Consider the following 20,777-nt stretch of genomic DNA (forward strand, 5'->3'; position numbering starts at 1 on the left):
GATTTTAATGTAAATATTACCTTCAGGCTTGGAGGATGATGGCGAGTTCGAGGGGACAAACTTCTCTCTCCAGCCTTTGATTTGGGTGAAGTCTGTGGTCTTGCCTGTCCTGGAAACAAAGGGGACTGAACCACCTGGGGAAAAAAAGGTATACCAATTAACAATTGCTATTTTCAAAATGTATTAAATTATCCTAATAAAACCCTTAACAGGTTACTTAAAAATATACTCGACAATTTGAACAAAACAGAAACTCCAACATAAAATAACTACTAACTTGGAGAAGATGCCAACCCTGGAGAGTTTTGTTCTGGACATAAAAACGGTGGGGGTAGAGGTAGACAAACACCTAGGTACTGCAGGTCAATGACCAGAGTGGGATCCAGTAAACTCATCTTCAGTCCAACTTCAAACACAGATGACAGATAAGCAATCTTCAAGCATAGACTATGCATCATACTAAAGCATTCTACCATCATGAGTAAGATTAAACATCACATGATCACTGTCATGAAAATCACAGTGGGACATGAGTCACATGCTAGTGTGCAAGGAAGTTATTGACAATAAAAAGTATATACGCTGTCATTTACAGACATTTATTTGTGTTACCTTCTTGCAACACAGGATGAATGACCTGTCGATGCCTCATAACCTTTAGGTCACCCAAAAGAACCTTCTCGAAAGCTACTATTCTTTCCTCTGTGGTTTCTAGTCCTCCAACTGAAAGAGACAAATAGTTTAACTGCTTTAACAGGTGTCAGGTAACAGCAGCTTGGGAGCATGATGAATCAAATTGGTTGTTTTCTGTACCATTCTCTGTCGCCTCTGGGGGCTTCTGAGGTTGCGCAGTCGTCGTCTCACAAAGTGCAGGCTCTCCCAGGTGGACATCAAGTGCTTCCTGTAATTTACAAGACTTTATTTAAATATGACACTTTCCTTAAATCCAATGGATATAGCTAATGCTTTGTTACTTGTTGTGAACATGTATGAGCCCTTATGATGTGTTATTGCACAGCTTATAATATGCTGTACTTTTTTCATAATGCAATTTTTAGCCTAGGATAAACCGTGGACTGTAAGAAACATAACCAAAATAAGGATTTCTTTGTTAAAGATCTCCCTCCCCCTAAAATAAGAACCAGTGAAAAACAGGTGGTGTGGCATACCATGAAGTAACGGTATTAGTTAACTTGAAGGGTGTATACGTAAGGCACTCAGAACACCTTTCACATAACAGTCTGGGAGTAGCAAAGGGTTAACAGTTAGTGACTGTGTGCATTGAGTCTTGTGCGTCGTCTCTCGTGATCTCTCAATTTGGCAGGATGCCACTGGGTAAACAGCCCTTGGAATTATGTCATTGAATAATGAACATTTCTTTGACAATATCCGTGAGAAGGTGGATTTGAAGTAAACAGAGTGCCTGGCCTAGAGCCAGTTCTGGCCAGGAGCACCAATTGTAAATGACATGTTAGGCCTACACTGTGTTCTCTCCCAAGATAAGTCAAAAACATGTGCTCTTAGGGTAACGTGTTACAAAGGTTCTTATGAATGATCTGTAACACTCATAAAGGTGTTATGAATGTAAGTAAAGTGTTACCAAAATAACTGACACAAAAATACATTTGACTATTTACGCCGTACCTTGGAGGTGAAAGAGACGAACAGCTGCTCCTCAACTTCCTCCAGGTTGGGCTGCATGGCGACATCTGTGGATCCATCAATCACTGGGAGTGAATCACCCGTGGCAGATTTCACTCCTTTCCTAGATCTCTTCTTAGATCTCCAGGGTTTATTTCTCTGGGTTGGCTGACTAGAACCAACAGGTAAAGTAGAACTAACTGGTATGCTAGGGGTACTTCGGACAGGAGGACATGGGACAGGAGGTGCCTCACTGCTGGGAAAGTCTTCAGTTATCTCAAGCTCTTCGGCGATGGAGAAAAAGTTAGTGAGGTCGGCCAGTGACGGGGTTGGTGAAAATGGGTCAGGACCTAACAATGAAAAGGGAGATAACTGGAATGGGAGTGGAGACGGTGTAGATGGGTGTGTTAATGGTTCATAATTGACTTGGAATGATGAGGTAGTGTCCGAGGGAGATGGGGATATTGCAGTGTCCAGAGCAAGTGAGTCAGGGTGAGAGGTAGAGGAAAATGAGGTTGCCTCAAAGGGTAATGGGTTAATGTGAGCGGAAGGCAACAATGGGATAAAGGGTATTGTTAAAAAAGGATCAGGGGCAGGTAGGCCTAAAAGTGATCCATGTGATGAAAATTCAGAGGATAGAACGAAAGGGTTAGGGGGCAGTAATCGTTCAAGGGCTGGGAATGAGGAGGCATGTACAGGTAAGGAGGGGGCGGCGGCTTCCGGTTTCAATGTAACAGGGGAACGTAAAGGGGGTTCAAGATCTGGTAATGGCGCAGGCGAGGATGGCTCAAAGCCACCGTGCGAAGGACCAGGGGATGGTAACGAGGGGGTAAATTCAGGTTCCAAGTTGGCAAGACTAGGTGTTGATGACAGTGCTGGAGCAGTTGAGGGAGGGTCAGAGGTAAGTGATGATAAATCAGTCGCTAGGTTTAATGTGACAGGTACAGGGGGTGGCAATTCTTGGGCTGGTAACAATGGGTCAGGGAATGGTGATAATAAGACAGTTGCTGGCAAACAAGGGGTGGGGGGTGATTGTGCAATGGATAAGGTAGGCTCAGGGACAAGAAACAAATGATCAGCAGTTGGTAAAACTGAGTCAGGTTCTGGTAACAATGAGTCTGTGGTAGGAACCAAAAAATCTGTGTTTGGGACTGAAATATCCATGGGTAGACCAACATAGTCTGTGGTTGGCCCAGTGGGGGCAATGACTGGAACAATGTGATTGATAGCTGGATCAGCAGGACCACTGGCTGGAACTACAGGACCACTGGCTGGAACTATAGCATATCCAGTAGAATCCCTGGATGGACCAGTAGATTCCAAGGCTGGGCCAGTAGACTCCAAGGCTGGGCCAGTAGATTCCAAGGTTGGGCCAGTTGAGTCTATGACAGGGCCAGTTTGATCGGTGGCTGGAATAACAGGATCGGTGGTTGGAACAGCAGAAGATGGGGATGAAGACGAAGGCAATCCCGGGGGAGATTTTGGTTTGGTCCTAACAGATCTGGATTTTGACTTCAACTGTTGAAGGTAGAGTGCAAGAAGGGGCAAAGGCACAGGTTCCGGTCGTTTGTGTGGTTTAGCCTTCCCCTGCAGCTGTTCATCAAAACCTGTCATTTTTGCTTCAGAGCTCACGGAGGAGCTCTGGGAAGCCTTTTGACTGTTTTCAACTTCATTTGCTGAATGGTCATTGATTGACACACGGGTCTTGACCGGTTCCTGGGACTGAGATGAATTGAAGAGGTCCTTGACACTGTCAATCACATTCCCATTGTGCAGTGTTCCCACCCTTTCAATAGTCTTCCCGGACAAGGCTTCAGGTTCAGAAATCTGGGAAAAATTGTCATTCACAGCTACTTCCACAACTTTGCCATTGGCAACCATGCCCTTAGTGTTTGTTTGCTCAACACTACAAGTTGTATTGGTTATCTCAACATTGCACCTTCGTATTGTCAGACGACACTCCCGAATCAGCTCAGGGAAGTTACTTTGGGGAGGACCTGTTGTACTGCTCAGAAGAGAAAGGTAAAATATTAGAAGTGCATTTTAAAGTAAGAAGCAAGAATGCTAACATGTAGCTTACTGAACTTGAAAACTTACCAAGAATGGTATTCAGTGGACTCTGTGTTTCTGACTGACGTTTGTCCATGATCTGCTGCTGAAGTCTTTTGGGAGTTGCGTTTTCTACGCAAAGACTTTCGGGAATTTTTCACATAATTGCACACCTTGGGAGATATTGTTTCAACTTTCATCGTCTCATTGGAGGGACTTGATTTCTTGTAGGAGCTGGGTTTATCCATTTTGACTCCTGACTTTTCACTGTCTGCAAGTGTAACATTTTGAGCATCTGAACTCAGGAGTCCTTGACCTACTGCTGCTGTGTCTTTAGAATTGCATTTTGACAAAGACAGATTACTTCTAAGAGAGTTGAATTCCTTGGCAGATGTGGTTTCTGCTTTTTTCAACTCATTGGAGGATCTTGATTTCAGCTTTGGAGTGCTTAAGCTGGATCCATTAGCGTTGACTCCAGATTTGTCTCTGTCTACAGGTGTAACACGTTGAGCATCTTCACTGAGGACTCTCTGATCCACTGCGAATATGCCTTTAGAGTTGTGTTTTGCCATCAAAAACTTCAGGTTATCCAGACTTTTCCCAGGCTTGAGGTCATTGGTAGAACTGTTTGTGTCTTTTTTTGACTTATTGGAGGGACTTGTTTGGACTCCGGACTTATCACTATCTGCAAGCCTAACATTTTGGGCATTCGGAGCGAGAAGTCCTTGGCCTCCTGCTGAAGTATCTTTGGAAGTGCGTTTCCCGATCAAAGACTTAAGATTATTCAGACTTTTCACAGACTTGACCTCATTGGGCAATTGGGCTGAGTCTTTGTTCATCTCATTGGAGGGCCTTGATTTCAGCCTGGAGCTGGGTCCATCAGTTTTGACCTCAGTTTTGTCACCATCTGCAAGGGAAACATTTTGAGCATCAGGGCTCAGGAGTCCTCTATCTACTGTTGAAGTGTCTTTAGATCTGCGTTTTGCCGCCATCAAAGATTTTAGGCCATTCAAGCCTTTCACAGGCTTGAGTTCATTGGGAGATCTGGTTTCATCCTTCTTCGACTCATTGGAGGGACTCATTTTCAGCTTTAGAGCCTGGGAGTTGGGTCCACTTGCAAAAGGGTTGAAGTCTGCTTTAAACTGAGACATGCGTACATTCTGGTAGGCTGTTACAGCAAAGAATTCAGTCTGGGGAAAGGTGAAGGTTATCACGTCAGGCCCATTGAGCTGAATATCCTCTGTAGCCGTTTCAGCTGAGACCAAATGCAGGTGTGGTAAGTAGCGGTGCATTGGGTGCAAAATTACATTGCCCTCCTGGTCCATCGTGTTGTCAGTGAGCTTAAGCTTGTAGAATGACACTGGGTTCTGCATCCATTGGTGACCAGAAGATGGAGAGTCTGGATGGATGAAAACCCGTCTCAGCAAATGGGCCTCTGCCTTCCCACTCATTTGCCAGTCTTGCCCAGTCCACTTGTAACGTTTGTTGTCCACAGGGTTGATATCCATGAGCAGAGTGTACTTCTGTAAGGGCTCCAAACCAGAGACGCGAAAGCGGCAATAAGGGAACATCCTCCGGCCTTGTTTGGTTATTATCATTTCGGTTTTGCATTTGAAAAACTCATTCCACATGTTGTTATTGTCCAACATCACCTTGATACCGCTGTAGGTGCTCTCTGGTGGTAAATTCTCTGGTTGGTTATTTGACCTGGCAGCAGAGTTCAATGTAGAAGCCATTTGACCAGTACCCATTGCAGAACCTGGAGTAGATGTTGCTGGAATGTTTGCTTCTTCATTGGCTACAACTGCACTTGCTTGCCCTGTGTTTAGGACACCAAAGAGGTCAGGGGGAGAGGCAGCTGAGGGCAGTGCTATGGGGGCAGTAGCCCCCTCCTCACGAAGAACCATTATTCTCTCCTTCTTTTTGGCAGCCATGAACTTGTCAGTCCTTTTCGAGGGAAGAATGCCCTCTTACATCTGTCCTTCCATGTTTTCATTCAGCATCCTAAAAACAACAAAAAGAAAGCTATATTTCTTTCAACCAATTTTGCTCACTGGGAATGCACACTTTTGTATGCAATTCTCAGTACATTTGTTTACTTTGGAAATATCAAATTCATTACAAATTATTAATACTAGGCTAAATTACTATACAATATAGTATGAAAATAAATGCATGCGTCATAGGAAAGATATTCAGTCATTATGCAACTAAGAAAAACAAATCAAAATGTATCAATAGATAATGAGCAATAGGCAATAAAATTGAAAAAAAAATGAAGGCATCAAAGAACTGTAAATCAGTTTTGCTATTTAATAATCGATAACACATGAACATGCCTTTGATGAAACCCCCAGTTTACTACGAATAGCTATGGAAATTGATTGGGGATAGCCTAGCCAGCAGATTCCAACCCTACCATTACACTTGTTTACAATGAGCTGCACTGGTGTCGGAACGCAATCATGGTTACATTAACACACTGTGGAGCCGGCACGAGATAAGGGTTGGAAAACGTACCTCAATGCAGGGATGGCACTCCAAAATGTAGCTTTATCCAGTGATACATTGAAAATATATAAATACTGCAAGTTTTCCGGTAAATAGCCTACAGTGCCATATCCCGTCTCTGCATTGAGATTAGAGGTCGGCCGATTAATCGGCATGGGCGATAAATTAGGGCCGATTTCAAGTTTTCATAACAATCGGTAATCTGCATTTTTGGCCGCCGATTATGGCCGATTACATTGCACTCCACGAGGAGACTGCATGGCAGGCTGACCACCTTTTACGCAAGTGCAGTAAGGAGCCACGGTAAGTTGCTAGCTAGCATTAAACTTATCTTATAAAAAAAGTATCAATCTTAACATAATCACTAGTTAACTACACATGGTTGATGATATTGCTAGTTTAACTAGCTTGTCCTGCGTTGCAAATAATCAATGCGGTACCTGTAATTTACCAAATCACAGCCTACTTCGCCAAACGGGTGATGATTTAACAAGCGCATTCACAAAAAAGCACTCCCGTTGCACCAATGTACCTAACCATAAACATCAATGCCTTTCTTAAAATCAATACACAAGTATAATTTTTTAAACCTGCATATTTAGTTAAAAGAAATTAATGTTAGCAGGCAATATTAATTAGGATAATTGTGTCACTTCTCTTGCATTCTGTGCAATCAGAGTCCGGGTATATATACATGCAGCAGTTTGGACCGCCTGGCTCGTTGCGAACTGTGTGAAGACCATTTCCTTCCTAACAAAGACCATAATTAATTTGCCAGAATGCTACATAATTAAGATGTAACATTGAAGATTGCACAATGTAACAGCAATATTTAGACTTATGGATGCCACCCATTCGATAAAATACGGAACGGTTCCGTATTTCACTGAAAGAATAAGTGTTTTGTTTTCAAAATGATAGTTTCCGGATTTGACCATATTAATGACCTAAGGCTCGTATTTCTGTGTGTTTATTATATTATAATTAAGTCTATGATTTGATAGAGCAGTCTGATTCAGCGGTGGTAGTCGGGCAGCAGGCTCGTAAGCATTCATTCAAACAGCACTTTCCTGCGTTTGCCAGCAGCTCTTAGCAATGCTTGAAGCACAGCGCTGTTTTTGACTTCAAGCCTAACAACTCCGGAGATTAGGCTGGCAATACTATAGTGCCTATAAGAACATCCAATAGTCAAAAGTTATATGAAATACAAATGGTAGAGAGAGAAATAATCCTATAATAACTACAACATAAAACTTCTTAACTGGGAATATTGAAGACTCATGTTAAAAGGAACCACCAGCTTTCATATGTTCTCATGTTCTGAGCAAGGAACATAAACATTAGCTTTTTTACATGGCACATATTGCACTTTTACTTTCTCCAACAGTGTTTTTGCATTATTTAAACCAAATTGAACATGTTTCATTATTTTTTTGAGACCAAAGAGATTTTTATTTATGCATTATATTAAAATAAGTGTTCATTTAGTATTGTTGTAATTGGCATTATTTCAAATATATATATGAAAATAAAATTGCCCGATTAATCGATATCGGCTTTTTTGGTCCTCCAATAATTAGTATCGGCATTGAAGAATCATAAATCGGTCGACCTCTAATTGAGATACGTTTTCCGACCCACGTCTCACGCCGGCTCCAGTGTCTTAATTTAACCATGGTCGTGTCCAAATACCCATACTAACCCATACTAGGCCGTTTCAGTACACATTTTTTTTGTGACATTTTGAAAATGTAGCATGCTTTTAGTATGAAGGAAATTTCAACATTTGGGAATTTCACACCCACAATGTATTCAAACTGGATAAAAGGAGGGCTTCGAGATTTGAGAGTTCTTTGAAAGTAAACAAAAAAACTAATTGAAGATGGCAAAGAAGATGAGCAATGAGTCTCCTGCAGTGTTCAAATGTAAGTTGTTTTGTCCTTAAAACTTCTTATGGCTTGGGGGGCAGTATTTCGACGTCTGGATGAGAAGCGTGCCCAAAGTAAACTACCTGTTACTTAGGCCCAGAAGCTAGGATATGCATATAATTGGTAGATTTGGATAGGAAACACTCTAAAGTTTCCAAAACTGTTAAACTAATGCCTGTGAGTATAACAGAACTGATATGGCAGATGAAAATCTGAGGAAAATGAATCCAGGAAGTGGGATTTATTTTATGTGGGTATTTTCAATTGATGCCAATAGAGTTTCTAATGGGTTAGGACACAGATGGCAGTTCCTATGGCTTCCACTAGATGTCAACAGTCTTTAGACATCATTTCAGGCTTGTTTATTGAAAAATGAAGAAGAATGAGACCTGTCAGTGGACTGAGGAAGAATGCAGAGCTGCTTTGCGCGCATGACCGAGTGCGCGCCCGTCATTTTTTTCTCCTTTCTATTGAATACTCTATTGTCCGGTTTAAATATTATTGATTCTTTAGACAATTGACAACCTGAGGATTCATTTTAAACTTTGTTTGACATGTTTTGATGAACTTTACCGGTACTATTAGTTTGTATTCGTCTGCATGTTTGGACCGCCTTTGAGCCAGTGGATTACTGAACAAAACGCGCCAACAAAACTGAGTTTTTGGGATATAAAAGAGGGACTTTGACTTTTGTATTTCCTTTACTTGTAAAATGTTTGTATGCCTTGGTAAGCGGGGCGCTGTCCTCAGATAATCGCATGGTATGCTTTCGCTGTAAAGCCTTTTTGAAATCTGACAAAGCAGCTAGATTAACAAGAAGTTACTCTTTAAACCGATGTATAACACTTGTATTTCTTATGAATGTTTATTATGACCATTTCTGTATTTTGAATTTGGCGCTCTGCAATGTCACCGGATGTTGTCGAGGTGGGTCGCTAGCGGAATGCCCGCACCAGAAGGGTTCAAATGATCATGACTATTTAATCATACATCTCTGAAAAACAGTTATTTGCAGCCTGCCATGCCTTTACTTTAGCTCAACAACGTAGCTAACGTTACCCGAGTGCTTTAGTAGGACTTGATACGCTTGCGGTTGTTGAGCGACAGTATGCAACAATGAGTACATACTATGCAGTTTAAGGGTGTGTTCGTAATTTCACTCTGGAGTGCCAGAGTGTGCTCTGGGTGTTGGTAAATTCAGAGTTTCGCGCCCTCGGAGCGTTCAAAGTGCACACTGGACTCTCTGGGCAATGCGAAGGGTTGAGCCGAGCACAACGGCAGTTCACAACGGCAGTCAAGCACCCAAGCTAACCAGCTAAAGTTGGCTAGCTTGCTAGCTACTTCCAGACACAAAGGAGAGAATACCTCACTGACCATTTTACTCACCCTAGCAGAGCTAGTTAGGCTGTATTCATGTTGTCTAGAGCGTTGGTGACTAACTGCGCTGCTTGCAACAATTTACTTATTTTCCAACATTTACTGACACCAGTCATATTCAATGGGTTCAATTCATCAGTTATTCTGTGCTCTGGCACACTCAGACGAGAGCGCTCAGAAATTGAAGTAGACATCCAGAGTGAATTTACAAATGCACCCTAAGTATGTAGTACACGAGTTCGGACACAGTACATGATTGCATTCGACCCCAGTGCAACCCAGTGTAAACAAATATAACTACAGGGTCGGAATCTGCTGGCTAGGGCTAGGACTTTATGTAGGCCTATTGAAGATAATGAATGTATCCTCTCACATGGCCTGAAAAATCTCTAAGCGAAAATCATATTACTCACAAAATTTGATGTTGATATCACACAATCTTTTGATCGAAAATGGAAACACTCTTTGGCAAACATGTCGCAGACACTAATTACTTTAATAATAGTTTATCTGGGTCAAGTTTAGATATTAAAATATCTGCCTACTGTTGGCTACTTCAACCTTTAACATAAGCGTTCAATAGTAATTTAAGAGATGTACTATGTTACTACTGGCAAAAACCTTTTCCATTTCAAAAACAACAATATATCGTTAAATCAAATACTTCGATAAGAGCGGCGGCCATTTTGCATTTCCACACGAGACAACACAAGTAAACAAACCAAACTGGCGGACCTACTGTATTGTGGCGGACCGTGGTAGCATACATTGTGGTTTGGTGACAACACCAAGTGGTGGCAGGAATGTAATGTCAGTTATCTTTCCCAACCTAAGTGGATTAAGGCGACGAATCTATATCTTTCTCTGCCAATAGCCTCGATGCCGTGCACTGCGACGACTAAAAACGTGTCTCGGGCCTGCAAGGCCGCAAGACTTGTAACAACACACCAGCGCGTGCACAACACGATAAAAATCAATTGCGTGTGATTCCCAAGTCATTATGGTGGACTTCTCCTCAGGCTAGAAAGAGAGGACTTGGCGCCTGCAAATTCATCTCGGTCTTTCTCGGCAGGATCGTGTGTTTTACTAAACACATGGTTTACCGTATGCACTTTTGAACAGATCAAAATATGCGATGGTAATTGTCGATTCTTTGTATAATCCTCTAGTTATTTTCCTTAGTTAAACTCGCATCTCCCAGCTGGAGGAAACATGCGTGCTGTAGAACAACGTCACTGAGGCGCGTTCACGTCCTACTGCGCAGACTTTGCGCCATTGTGTCACATGATTCAAAACGGAGGGAGAAAATGCATGCTGTGGTGGTACCGAACCGAACGCCGCCATGGGGTGGTCTGCAACTCCCCGCTTTCTGGTAGTGGACCTTCAACAAAGACGAAGGTTGGGGTAGAAAATATGATCTAAGGTATGAATTAAACATGTCGATATGGTGTGCGCATGAGCGACTATACAGTTGCAGCTATGTAATGACAGACCATGCTCGTGGGCATGTTGGTTCAGGGGAAGCCACCCGTGCTAGCCTACCACCTTGAAATGTTCAATACACGAATTCACCAGCAACCATGTATTTTTGCTCTGTGGTTTGTTAACGTTGCCTACTGTCTATGGATCTGTAGTTAGTCATAAACGCCGACGACGCAAGACTTTGTTTACAGCTGTAGCTACCTAGCATTGTTGAGAGGAGAACCGTGGGACTGGCGGATCCATCTTGGCACGCGGTGAAGATCACAGTAGTTACCTAGTGAGCTGAATGGCATTTATAGCCACTCCTGAGTCTAACGCTGATGGATGGATTGGCCTGGGGATGTCCATTCATTTTGATGCAAACACTGACGGGTCGAGTCTGATTAATCAGGCTGTAATACCAAATTAATTGGTATATACAGCCTGAAACTAATGCCTGCAAAATCGTGTCAATGTTCCTGACAAGCTAGAATAAAATAACTTTAAAAATGACTACTGGTTGTCTGTGTGGTTTGTCCTTTAGCTGTTTGAAATCCGAGACAAAATATCCACAGTAAAGTATTGTTTACCAGGTAGTTAGTTATATGGTTTGTATTGGCACAGGGGTCAAATTAGTTTTATATTGGATATATTAGTTATATTCAATAGCTATAGATGGGTTAGCTGACATCATAAAAACAATGTAGCAGAAGTCTGAGTTGACAAGATTCTGGATAACCAGGTGGCTAGTTTAATTTTGTTCTTGATACCATGTGTTTTGACAATATGGCAAAAAAATTCAAGAAACAACTGTAAAGATGTATTTTAGAGAAATATTGTATATATGTCAATATTCTAAGCTGAACCAGGCATGCCATGAAAATGGTATATTCTAAATCATGGGAGGATGGTGAACAATCCACACCTTTTTTGTGTGGGGGTGGGGGATTAAAAAAATACTTTTTAAAAGGGTGGATTGTTCTCCATCTTCCCCTGGATTAGAATATACAATTTTCATTGCCATATCATGTGTAACAACTTTCGTCCGTTCCCTCGCCGGGCTCAAACCAGGGGCCCTCTGCACACAGACAACTGACACCAACGAAGCATCGTTACCCATCGCTCCACAAAAGCCGGGGAGAACCACTACTTCAAGGTCTCAGAGCGAGTGACGTCACCGATTGAGATGCTATTAGCGCGCACCACCGCTAACTAGCTAGCCATTTCACATCGGTTACACATGCTTGGTTTAATAGCTATTGACAAGAGAACAGAATATCCCATATGAAACTCAATCGGGAACCATATATTTACTACCAGCTCTTAAAGTCATTAAACAATACTTTCCTGTAGATATTTTGTCTCAGAGAAGTGGAAGGACAAACTGCTCAGACAACTGGTACAGTACGTTTAAATGTAATATTACTAAATTCTGGCTTATAGGGGACGTTTAAACAATTTTGCAAACATTAGTTTCGGGCTGTATATACTAATTGTGTATTGCTGCCTGATTAATCAGACTGACAGCGCATGAGATCAACAACACTGTAGTGGTTTTGGATGAAGGCTAAAGTTAAGCGACAGTTGCACTCAATTTGAGGCAGTTGAAATTAGCTTTTGAAGTTGTGATAAGACATCTCAGTATCTGACAGAACTTTCTTGACCTTAATTTATTCAGATGGGGCACATGAGTTTCATTCCATGCTCACCCAAAAGGTGCAAAGAAAAATATATCATACGATCACAAACAACCAATACTTTATTTACTTACACTTCAGGTGAGACTTAAATTGTAGCTTGATGCACAAATCTAAAACAACTATAAACCTGCTGGTAGGGATGGACTGGACAGAGAGAATCACAACACAAAGCACCAGCTTCATAAGTCTCTGTTTAATGCTCTAGGTCATATCTCTGGAAATAATTTTAACACAACATACAAAAAATTACATTTAAAATATTAAAACATGTCCCTTGATATCCCATACATGGAATGCTCCAAAAGCAAAATCAAGGGTGTGTGTAAGCACTTTGAACATCAGTGAACGACAAGCTCACATTTCATCAGGCTAATGTCTTAACACATATCCATGCTCACTCTGGTATTCTTCTTGAATACATAAACAATGTTCTGAATATATTCCTGTTTCCATAAATTCTCAATGGTATACTTAAACAAAGCATGAGGAGGTGTGGTATATTGGCCATATACCAAACATCTGAGGTCTGCCTTATTGCTATTATAAACTGGTTACCAACATAATTAGAGCAGTAAAAATACAAGTTTTGTCATACCCATGGTATAGGGTCTGATACACCACGGGTGTCAGCCAATCAGCATTCAGTGCTCAAAACACCCAGTTTATAATTCTAAATAACTCAGTCACAATGTTAGGGGATTATTACAGTGGTGGTCCCGTGTAATGTTATTCTAAGGTTAAATGAGAATACAGATTAAGAACGTGTAGCACACTTTTGGACAGAAGATGCTTATCATAGAGATAAGGGAGTTCGTTAGCAAAGCAGCAAATACCAATGTTCAATACCTACCACCTACAGTACAGTGTACACTAAGGACATAGGGACTGCTTTTATAATCAAATGCTGCCTAAACTTCAAAAGATGCATAATACTATAGAATTTTCCATTATAAAGTTCTGTTTATCAGTCAAATGTACCATTTTAAATATCAGTAGTGTTATTGTTCTTTGTTGAATGTAATCATAAGGCTGATTGTGTGTGTCAATGTGAAGTCCTTAGTTTAAAGTACAAAATGACACTGCATATGACTGGCAATAAAATGGGTAGAAAGGTTCATTGAGATATGCACTTCAATCCAAGAAATGCTGGTAAGCAGCTGTTTTCAGAAACTTCACTGGAGGGCAGTAGTGAGTGACCAACCATCCACAACCAACTGGTCAGTTTGAAATCTGTAGGGCAGAGGAGCAGGCATGTTGTTCAAAATATAAATCACACATTAATGATCGTGTCTTCATATTCCTCATCCCTGACTTCTTGCTGCAAGGTATCCATTGAGTCCCCCTGCCTCCCACTCTCCTCTTCAGTACAGTTGCAGTTAGGGCCAATGATGTAGCGGTAGTCTCCACCAATAGCCAGAGCTGCCCCAGAAGACACCATGAGCCAGTCTTTCTCATCCTCCTCCATTCCCACACACTGCCAGGGCATTGCTGACCACGAGGGGCCCTCCCCTGGGCCCAGTGCCCCTGGCGCCCCCTCGTCACTCTCCAGGTTAACGTAGAGAAGGGCCTCCTTCATAAAACTAGGCCCTGAGGACAGGCTGGCCCATAGCCCCTCCAGCTGGTCAATCAGGTGCTGGAAACTTGGGCGGCACTTGGGAACAGGGCTCCAGCAGCTATGCATGATCTCGTACCTGGAAAAAGATTCAAACTGTCAGGTCATTATTGGAAAAGTCTTCTCAATGAGGTACAAGGTTAAATACAGTAAAATATTACATGTTCTGGCACCAATGATAATATCATTGTTTAAGTCATTTGAAAAGTATAATATAACCCATCACGATTTGTCAATGCCTGAGTTTTTTCTACCACATCCAGTGGATCACTCACATGTCATCTTGGCAGTCAGGTGGTTGTTTGAGCCTCTCTCCCTTGATGAGGTACTCGTAGATTTCAGAGTTCTCCACCCCAGGGTAGGGGGTCTGTCCACGTGCCATGATCTCCCACATGGTGACGCCAAACGCCCACTGGTGGGAAACAGTCAGTTAACTTCTGGGGGTGCTAAAGGCAAAGATAACGAATTGACAGTTCCCGAAAACATCTTATCGATGAAACAGACTTAGTGAACATCTGGGGCCACTACATGGTTTAAAAAATGCTAAAATTCAATTAACACATCTGAAAACAAAATCTGCATTTTATCTATGATGTATTGAGTTACATTAAAAAAAACAATGTAATCCTTTCCACAAAGCTGATTTGAAGAGGGATCCCCAACTAAAATATTGCTGTCTTACAGTGTCAATATAATTTTGAAAGTGATGCTATGACCACTGAGGGTGCGTCTGGTTGTACATAACGTACCACATCACTCTGAGTAGTGTAGACATTGTCAGCAAGGCTCTCCAGTGCTATCCACTTGACAGGCAGCTTTGAGACAGATCCTTGTCTGTAGTAGTCACCACTGTAGATTTTCTTTGAAAGGCCAAAGTCAGCCACACAGACGGTCAAGTTTTCACTCAGCCTATGAATAAAGGAGTGGAGATGGTCACAATCTAACCCTGAGGCAGAACCAAGCTCTAGTAAATTCAGTGTGTAAACCATATTAGAGGGAGTTCCAGTTAAGAAATAGAGTCAAGTGACAGGCTGCGTCTTAAAATTATGCCCCATTTCGGGGTTTGTACGCTCATGAGTATCATGGAAAAGTCATGATATTTTACAATGGTGTTTTCCAGGCCTGGAAAGGTTTTGGAAAATCTAAAAAGTTTTAATTTATTTAGGAATAGTTTGTACATATTTTATCAACATATCAGTCAGGATCAGAATGACACTTTAGCCAATTATTTTTGCTAGGATTAAATGTCAGGAATTATGAAATTAAGTTTAAATGTATTTGGCTAAGGTGTATGTAAACTTCCGACTTCAACTGTACATACACATAATGTACATAAATATGAAGTCGGAAGTTTACATACACCTTAGCCAAATACATTTAAACTCAATTGTTCACAGTTCCTGACATTTAATCCTAGAAAAATGCAGTTTTAGGTCAGTTAGGATCACCACTTTACTTTAAGAATGTGAAATGTCAGAATAATAGTAGAGAATTATTTATTTCAGCTTTTATTTCTTTCATCACATTCCCAGTGGGTCAGAAGTTTACATATACTCAATTAGTATTTGGTAGCATTGCCTTTAAATGGAGTAACTTGGGTCAAACGTTTTAGGTAGCCTTCCACAAGCTTCCCACAATAAGTTGGGTGAATTTTGGCCCATTCCTCCCAACAGAGCTGGTGTAACTGAGTCAGGTTTGTAGGCACATGCTTTTTCAGTTCTGCCCACAACTATAGGGTTGAGGTCAGGGCTTTGTAATGGCTACTCCAATACCTTGATTTTGTTGTCCTTAAGCCATTTTGACACAACTTTGGAAGTATGCTTCAGGTCATTGTTCATTTGGAAGACCCATTTGCGACTAAGCTTTAACTTTCTGACTGATGTCTTGAGATGTTGCTTCAATATATCCACATCATTTTCCTACCTCATGATGCCATCTATTTTGTGAAGTGCACCAGTCACTCCTGCAGCAAAGCACTCCCACAACATGATGCTGCCATCCCCGTGCTTCACGTTTGGGATGGTGTTCTTCGGCTTGCAAGCATCCCCCTTTTTCCTCCAAACATAACGATGGTCATTATGGCCAAACAGTTCTATTTTTGTTTCATCAGACGAGAGGACATTTCTCCAAAAAGTATGATCTTTGTCCCCATGTGCAGTTGCAAACTGTAGTCTGGCTTTTTTTAATGGTGGTTTTGGAGCAGTGGTTTCTTCCTTGCAGAGCGGCCTTTTAGGTCATGTCGATATAGGACTCGTTTTACTGTGGATATAGATACTTTCGTACCTGTTTCCTCCAGCATCTTCACAAGGTCCTTTGCTGTTGTTCTGGGATTGATTTGCACTTTTCGCATCAACGTGCGTTCATCACTAGGAGACAGAACGCATCTTCTTCCTGAGCGGAATGACGGCTGCGTGGTCCCATGGTGTTTATACTTGCGTACTATTGTTTGTACAGATGAACATGGTACCTTCAGGAGTGTGGAAATTGCTACTAAGGATGAACCAGGCTTGTGGAGGTCCACAATTGTTTTTTCTGAGGTCTTGGCTGATTTCTTTTGATTTTCCCCCAATGTCAAGCAAAGAGGCACCGAGTTTGAAGGTAGGCCTTGAAATACACCCACACGTACACCTCCAATTGACTCAAATTATGTCAATTAGCCTATCAGAAGCTTCTAAAGCCATTGACATCATTTTCTGGAATTTTCCAAGCTGTTTAGAGGCACAGTCAACTTAGTGTATGTAAACTTCTGACCCACTGGAATTGTGATACAGTGAATTAAAAGTGAAATAATCTGTCTGTAAACAATGGTTGGAAAAATTACTAACAGACTTGCCAAAACTATAGTTTGTTAACAAGAAATTTGTGGAGTGGTTGACAAACAAGTTTTAATGACTCCAACTTCCGACTTAAACTGTACATACAGTACCAGTCAAAAGTCTAGGTTTTTCTTTATTTAAACAATTTTCTACATTGTAGAATAATAGTGAAAACTTCCAAACGATGAAATAACACATATGGAATCATGTAGTAACCAAAAAAGTGTTAAACAAATCAAAGTAGCCACACCTTGATGACAGCTTTGCACACTTATGGCAAGAGTGCAAATATATAAAATAGTAAAAAATAAAGACAAATCCTTGAATCAAATCAAATCAATCAAATCAAATTTTATTTGTCACATACACATGGTTAGCAGATGTTAATGCGAGTGTAGCGAAATGCTTGCGAAATGTAGCGAAATGCTTGCGAAATGCTTGTGCTTGAATAAGTAGGCGTGTCCAAACTTTTGACTGGTGCTATATATATATATATATATATATATATATATATATATATATATATATATATCTTGGCAGCGATTACAGCCTTGAGTCTTCTTGGGTATGACGTTACAAGCTTGGCACACCTGTATTTGGGGAGTTTCTCCCATTCTTCTCTGCAGATCCTCTCAAGCTCGGTCAGGTTGGATGGGGAGCATCGCTGCACAGCTATTTTCAGGTCTCTCCAGAGATGTTTGATCGGGTTCATGTCTGGGGTCTGACAGGGCCACTCAAGGACATTCAGAGACTTGTTCCGAAGCTACTCCTGCATTGTCTTGGTTGTGTGCTTAGGGTTGTTGTCCTGTTGGAAGGTAAACCTTCACCCCAGTCTGAGGTCCTGAGTGCTCTGGAGTAGGTTTTCGTCAAGGTTCTCTCTGTACTTTCCTCCATTAATCTTTCCCTCGATCCTGATTAGTCTCCCAGTCCCTACCGCTGAAAAACATCCCCACAACATGATGCTACCACCACCATGCTTCACTGTAGGGATGGTGCCAGGTTTCCTCCAGACGTGAAGCTTCGCATTCAGGCCAAAGAGTTCAATCTTGGTGTCATTGGACCAGAGAGTCTTGTTTGTCATAGCCTGAGAGTCCTGTAGGTGCCTTTTGGCAAACTCCAAGCGGGAGTTTCCCCCGCTTGGAACTGTCCTTCTGGAAGGTTCTCCCATCTCCAAAGAGGAACTTTAGAGTGACCATCGGGTTCTTGGTCCCCTCCCTGACCATGGTCCTTCACCCCCGATAGCTCAATTTGGCCAGGCAGTCAGCTCTAGGAAGTCTCTTGGTGGTTCCAAACATCTTCCATTTATGAATGATGGAGGCCACTGTGTTCTTGGGAATCTTCAAAGTTGCAGAAATGTTTTGGTACCCTTCCCCAGATCTGTGCCTCGACACAATCCTGTCTCTGAGCTCTAAGGACAGTTCCTTCGACCTCATGGCTTGGTTTTTGCTCTGACATGCACTGTCAACTGTGGGACCTTATATAGACAGGTGTGTGCCTTTCCAAATCATGTCCAATCCATTGAATTTACCAAAGGTGGACTTTAACCATCTTAAGAATGATCAATGGAAACAGGATGCACTTGAGCTCAATTTCAATTCTCATAGCAAAGAGTCTGAATACTTATGTAAAAAGTATTTTGTCAATTAGTAAAAATGTCTAAAAACGTGTTTTTGCTTTGTCAATATGGGGTAGTGTGTGTAGATTGCTGAATATTTGTATGTATTTAATTCATTTTTGAATAAGGCTGTAAAGTAACAAAATGAGGAAAAAGTCAAGGGGGCTGAATAAGGCACTGTAGCTATATATAAAAAAATGTTTTTAAGGAACTCTCATTCCGGCTATAAACTTACTCTTGAAAGTTGTAATAGTAGAATGCACAAGGTGCAATTTCGAAATTGGGTAGTGCATCATCAGTTCCTCTTGTCAGTCATTGCATACCTTAGAGAGCTATTTATAACTTGTAAGAACTGTCCAGATCAACTAGCCCATGTCAGCTAACGTTTATTTTTAGATTTTTTTTTGTTTATAGATATTGTACTTTTTTTGACACTCACATCACATGACTGACTACACATGGCAAAATATATAGAATTGAAAGAAGGGGTGTGCACAGTTTGTGTCATGAACAGTGCCTGTGCCCATAGTAAATGGGGGGGGGCACGGGATGTTCCCCAATGCTGGAAGGAGCCCCCCCGAGTGAAAAACCCCTGCACTAGTTAACTGTTGAACTATTATTAGCATGTATTCATGTTTTCGTCATGTCCCCAAAAACTTTCTACAGGCTAAGAATTTTTGGGGATGAAAGGAATTATTCACTTCAACATTGTATTAGTTGGGTTTTGGTTCAGTTGCAGTGAATCAAAATAATAATTTGTGAATTGCAAACAGATTTTTTTTTGTAGATACTTCCAGTTGATTTGGGCATCCACTGTATGGGACATTCAACTCAAGATGCTAGTCAGCCTGCAGAGTAAACACCAAGTTAGCTTATAAACTTAACTAGAAAAGGTACATTTCCTGAAGAAAATTTGTGGGTTTGCTTCAGCTGAATAAAAAGATTTGTAGCCAACAACAGCCACTTGATCTTTGATATATTGAATGAGCGAGTTATTTCAAAAGGCATAAAATGTATTTGGTTGTAATATTTTTCATCAAGGGTGATCAGCCGTCCTCCAGGAGAGCTAATGTATGTACAGGCCTTTATCCCCCCTCTAACAAACCATATTGTAGAGATTATCTGCCCAACTGCACCTTGATAAACTGGCTCTGTGTTTGAGCAGGGCTGGATCAAAAGCCTGTACATCAAGTATCTCTCCAGACTGAGGGTTGACCACGTGTTTTATACAGTTGCCTAACCGGTACTCTACTTTGTGGGACTTAAGTGCCTTGCACACAACAGGAGATTGTACATGGGATCAGAGAGCAAGCCTCCCAGTGTTGATACCACATGAAGCACATTTTTCATACGTACATAGAGACGCCGCCAATTGTTGGTCATGGAAATTTGGTTAAACGTCATGGAGAAGTCTTGGAAAAGTTATAATATTCCTTCTGTCAAAATGTGTATGAACCCTGCTATTTAGTGCACTAGTTTTGACCAGGGCCCATAGGGCTCTGATAGAAAGTAGTGCCCTTTTATAGGGAATAGGGTGCCATTTGAGATGGAGCCACTGTCTACTCTGCTGGTAATTCACTCACATGCAGTTGCGTGCAGCCAGATCCCTGTGTATGATGCTTCTGTTGCTCAGGTACTCCATTCCACGAGCGATGTCCAACATAAACTGAATGAGCATCTGCAGTGACACTGTCTGTGTGAGGGAGAGACCGCAACATTACTTTGTTAAAACATGATTTGAAGATATGCATCAATTAGAAAGTGTCCTGGAAATAAAATATTTGGCCCCACACTAATACTTGTCTTTCCAGTATAGTCTATAACAGGAAATTATGGAATGATTTAAACATGCATCTAAACTGACAACTAACAGTGGAAGACCTTGAATGTAAGATAATGTCTAGATGCATATATTTTTATTGTGGAGATCAAGTTTATAAATTGCCTGGATGGGCTGATGAGACAGTGGATGGAACAGAGTAAATAGGCATTTTAATGTCATAGATTTAGCTGGTGGTAACGGTGGAATAGACACCTGCTGGAATGCGGTATTAATCCATCAGCATT

At 41.4% G+C, this 20,777-nt stretch overlaps 2 protein-coding genes and 1 long non-coding RNA gene across 10 annotated transcripts in view; 1 reads left to right on the top strand and 2 right to left on the bottom strand.

Annotated features, from left to right (window-relative positions):
- Nucleotides 1-10,900, bottom strand: part of LOC110505801 (uncharacterized) — a 27,434-nt gene extending 16,534 nt beyond the window's left edge. For all 6 annotated transcript variants that reach the window (XR_016492038.1, XM_090221144.1, XM_036962977.2 and 3 more), the window contains exons 1-7: nucleotides 10,246-10,900; nucleotides 3,739-5,694; nucleotides 1,645-3,646; nucleotides 814-901; nucleotides 613-723; nucleotides 278-406; nucleotides 21-134 (exon numbers count right to left, since the gene is read on the bottom strand). Coding sequence is in view for 5 of the 6 variants with exons in the window: in XM_090221144.1 (XP_090077270.1) it covers nucleotides 21-134; nucleotides 278-406; nucleotides 613-723; nucleotides 814-901; nucleotides 1,645-3,646; nucleotides 3,739-5,624 (4,330 nt within the window). In the remaining variant the exon portion in view is untranslated. The remainder of the gene's footprint in view (nucleotides 1-20; nucleotides 135-277; nucleotides 407-612; nucleotides 724-813; nucleotides 902-1,644; nucleotides 3,647-3,738; nucleotides 5,695-10,245) is intronic.
- LOC149972137 (uncharacterized) overlaps nucleotides 10,807-20,777 on the top strand; it is a 26,506-nt gene continuing 16,535 nt past the window's right edge. The window contains exon 1 of the long non-coding RNA XR_016492039.1: nucleotides 10,807-10,929. This is a non-coding gene — a long non-coding RNA (uncharacterized LOC149972137). The remainder of the gene's footprint in view (nucleotides 10,930-20,777) is intronic.
- The window catches only part of LOC110505802 (tyrosine-protein kinase receptor TYRO3), a 31,157-nt gene continuing 23,225 nt past the window's right edge, over nucleotides 12,846-20,777 (bottom strand). For all 3 annotated transcript variants that reach the window (XM_021585255.3, XM_021585254.3, XM_090221146.1), the window contains 4 exons: nucleotides 20,294-20,403; nucleotides 15,029-15,188; nucleotides 14,555-14,691; nucleotides 12,846-14,358 (listed from right to left, as the gene is read on the bottom strand). In XM_021585255.3, the coding sequence (XP_021440930.1) occupies nucleotides 13,938-14,358; nucleotides 14,555-14,691; nucleotides 15,029-15,188; nucleotides 20,294-20,403 (828 nt within the window). In that variant the 3' untranslated portion in view covers nucleotides 12,846-13,937. The remainder of the gene's footprint in view (nucleotides 14,359-14,554; nucleotides 14,692-15,028; nucleotides 15,189-20,293; nucleotides 20,404-20,777) is intronic.

This window comes from Oncorhynchus mykiss, chromosome 25 (genome assembly GCF_057628025.1).
Source record: "Oncorhynchus mykiss isolate SJ-2025 chromosome 25, ASM5762802v1, whole genome shotgun sequence".
Lineage (NCBI taxonomy): Eukaryota > Metazoa > Chordata > Actinopteri > Salmoniformes > Salmonidae > Oncorhynchus > Oncorhynchus mykiss.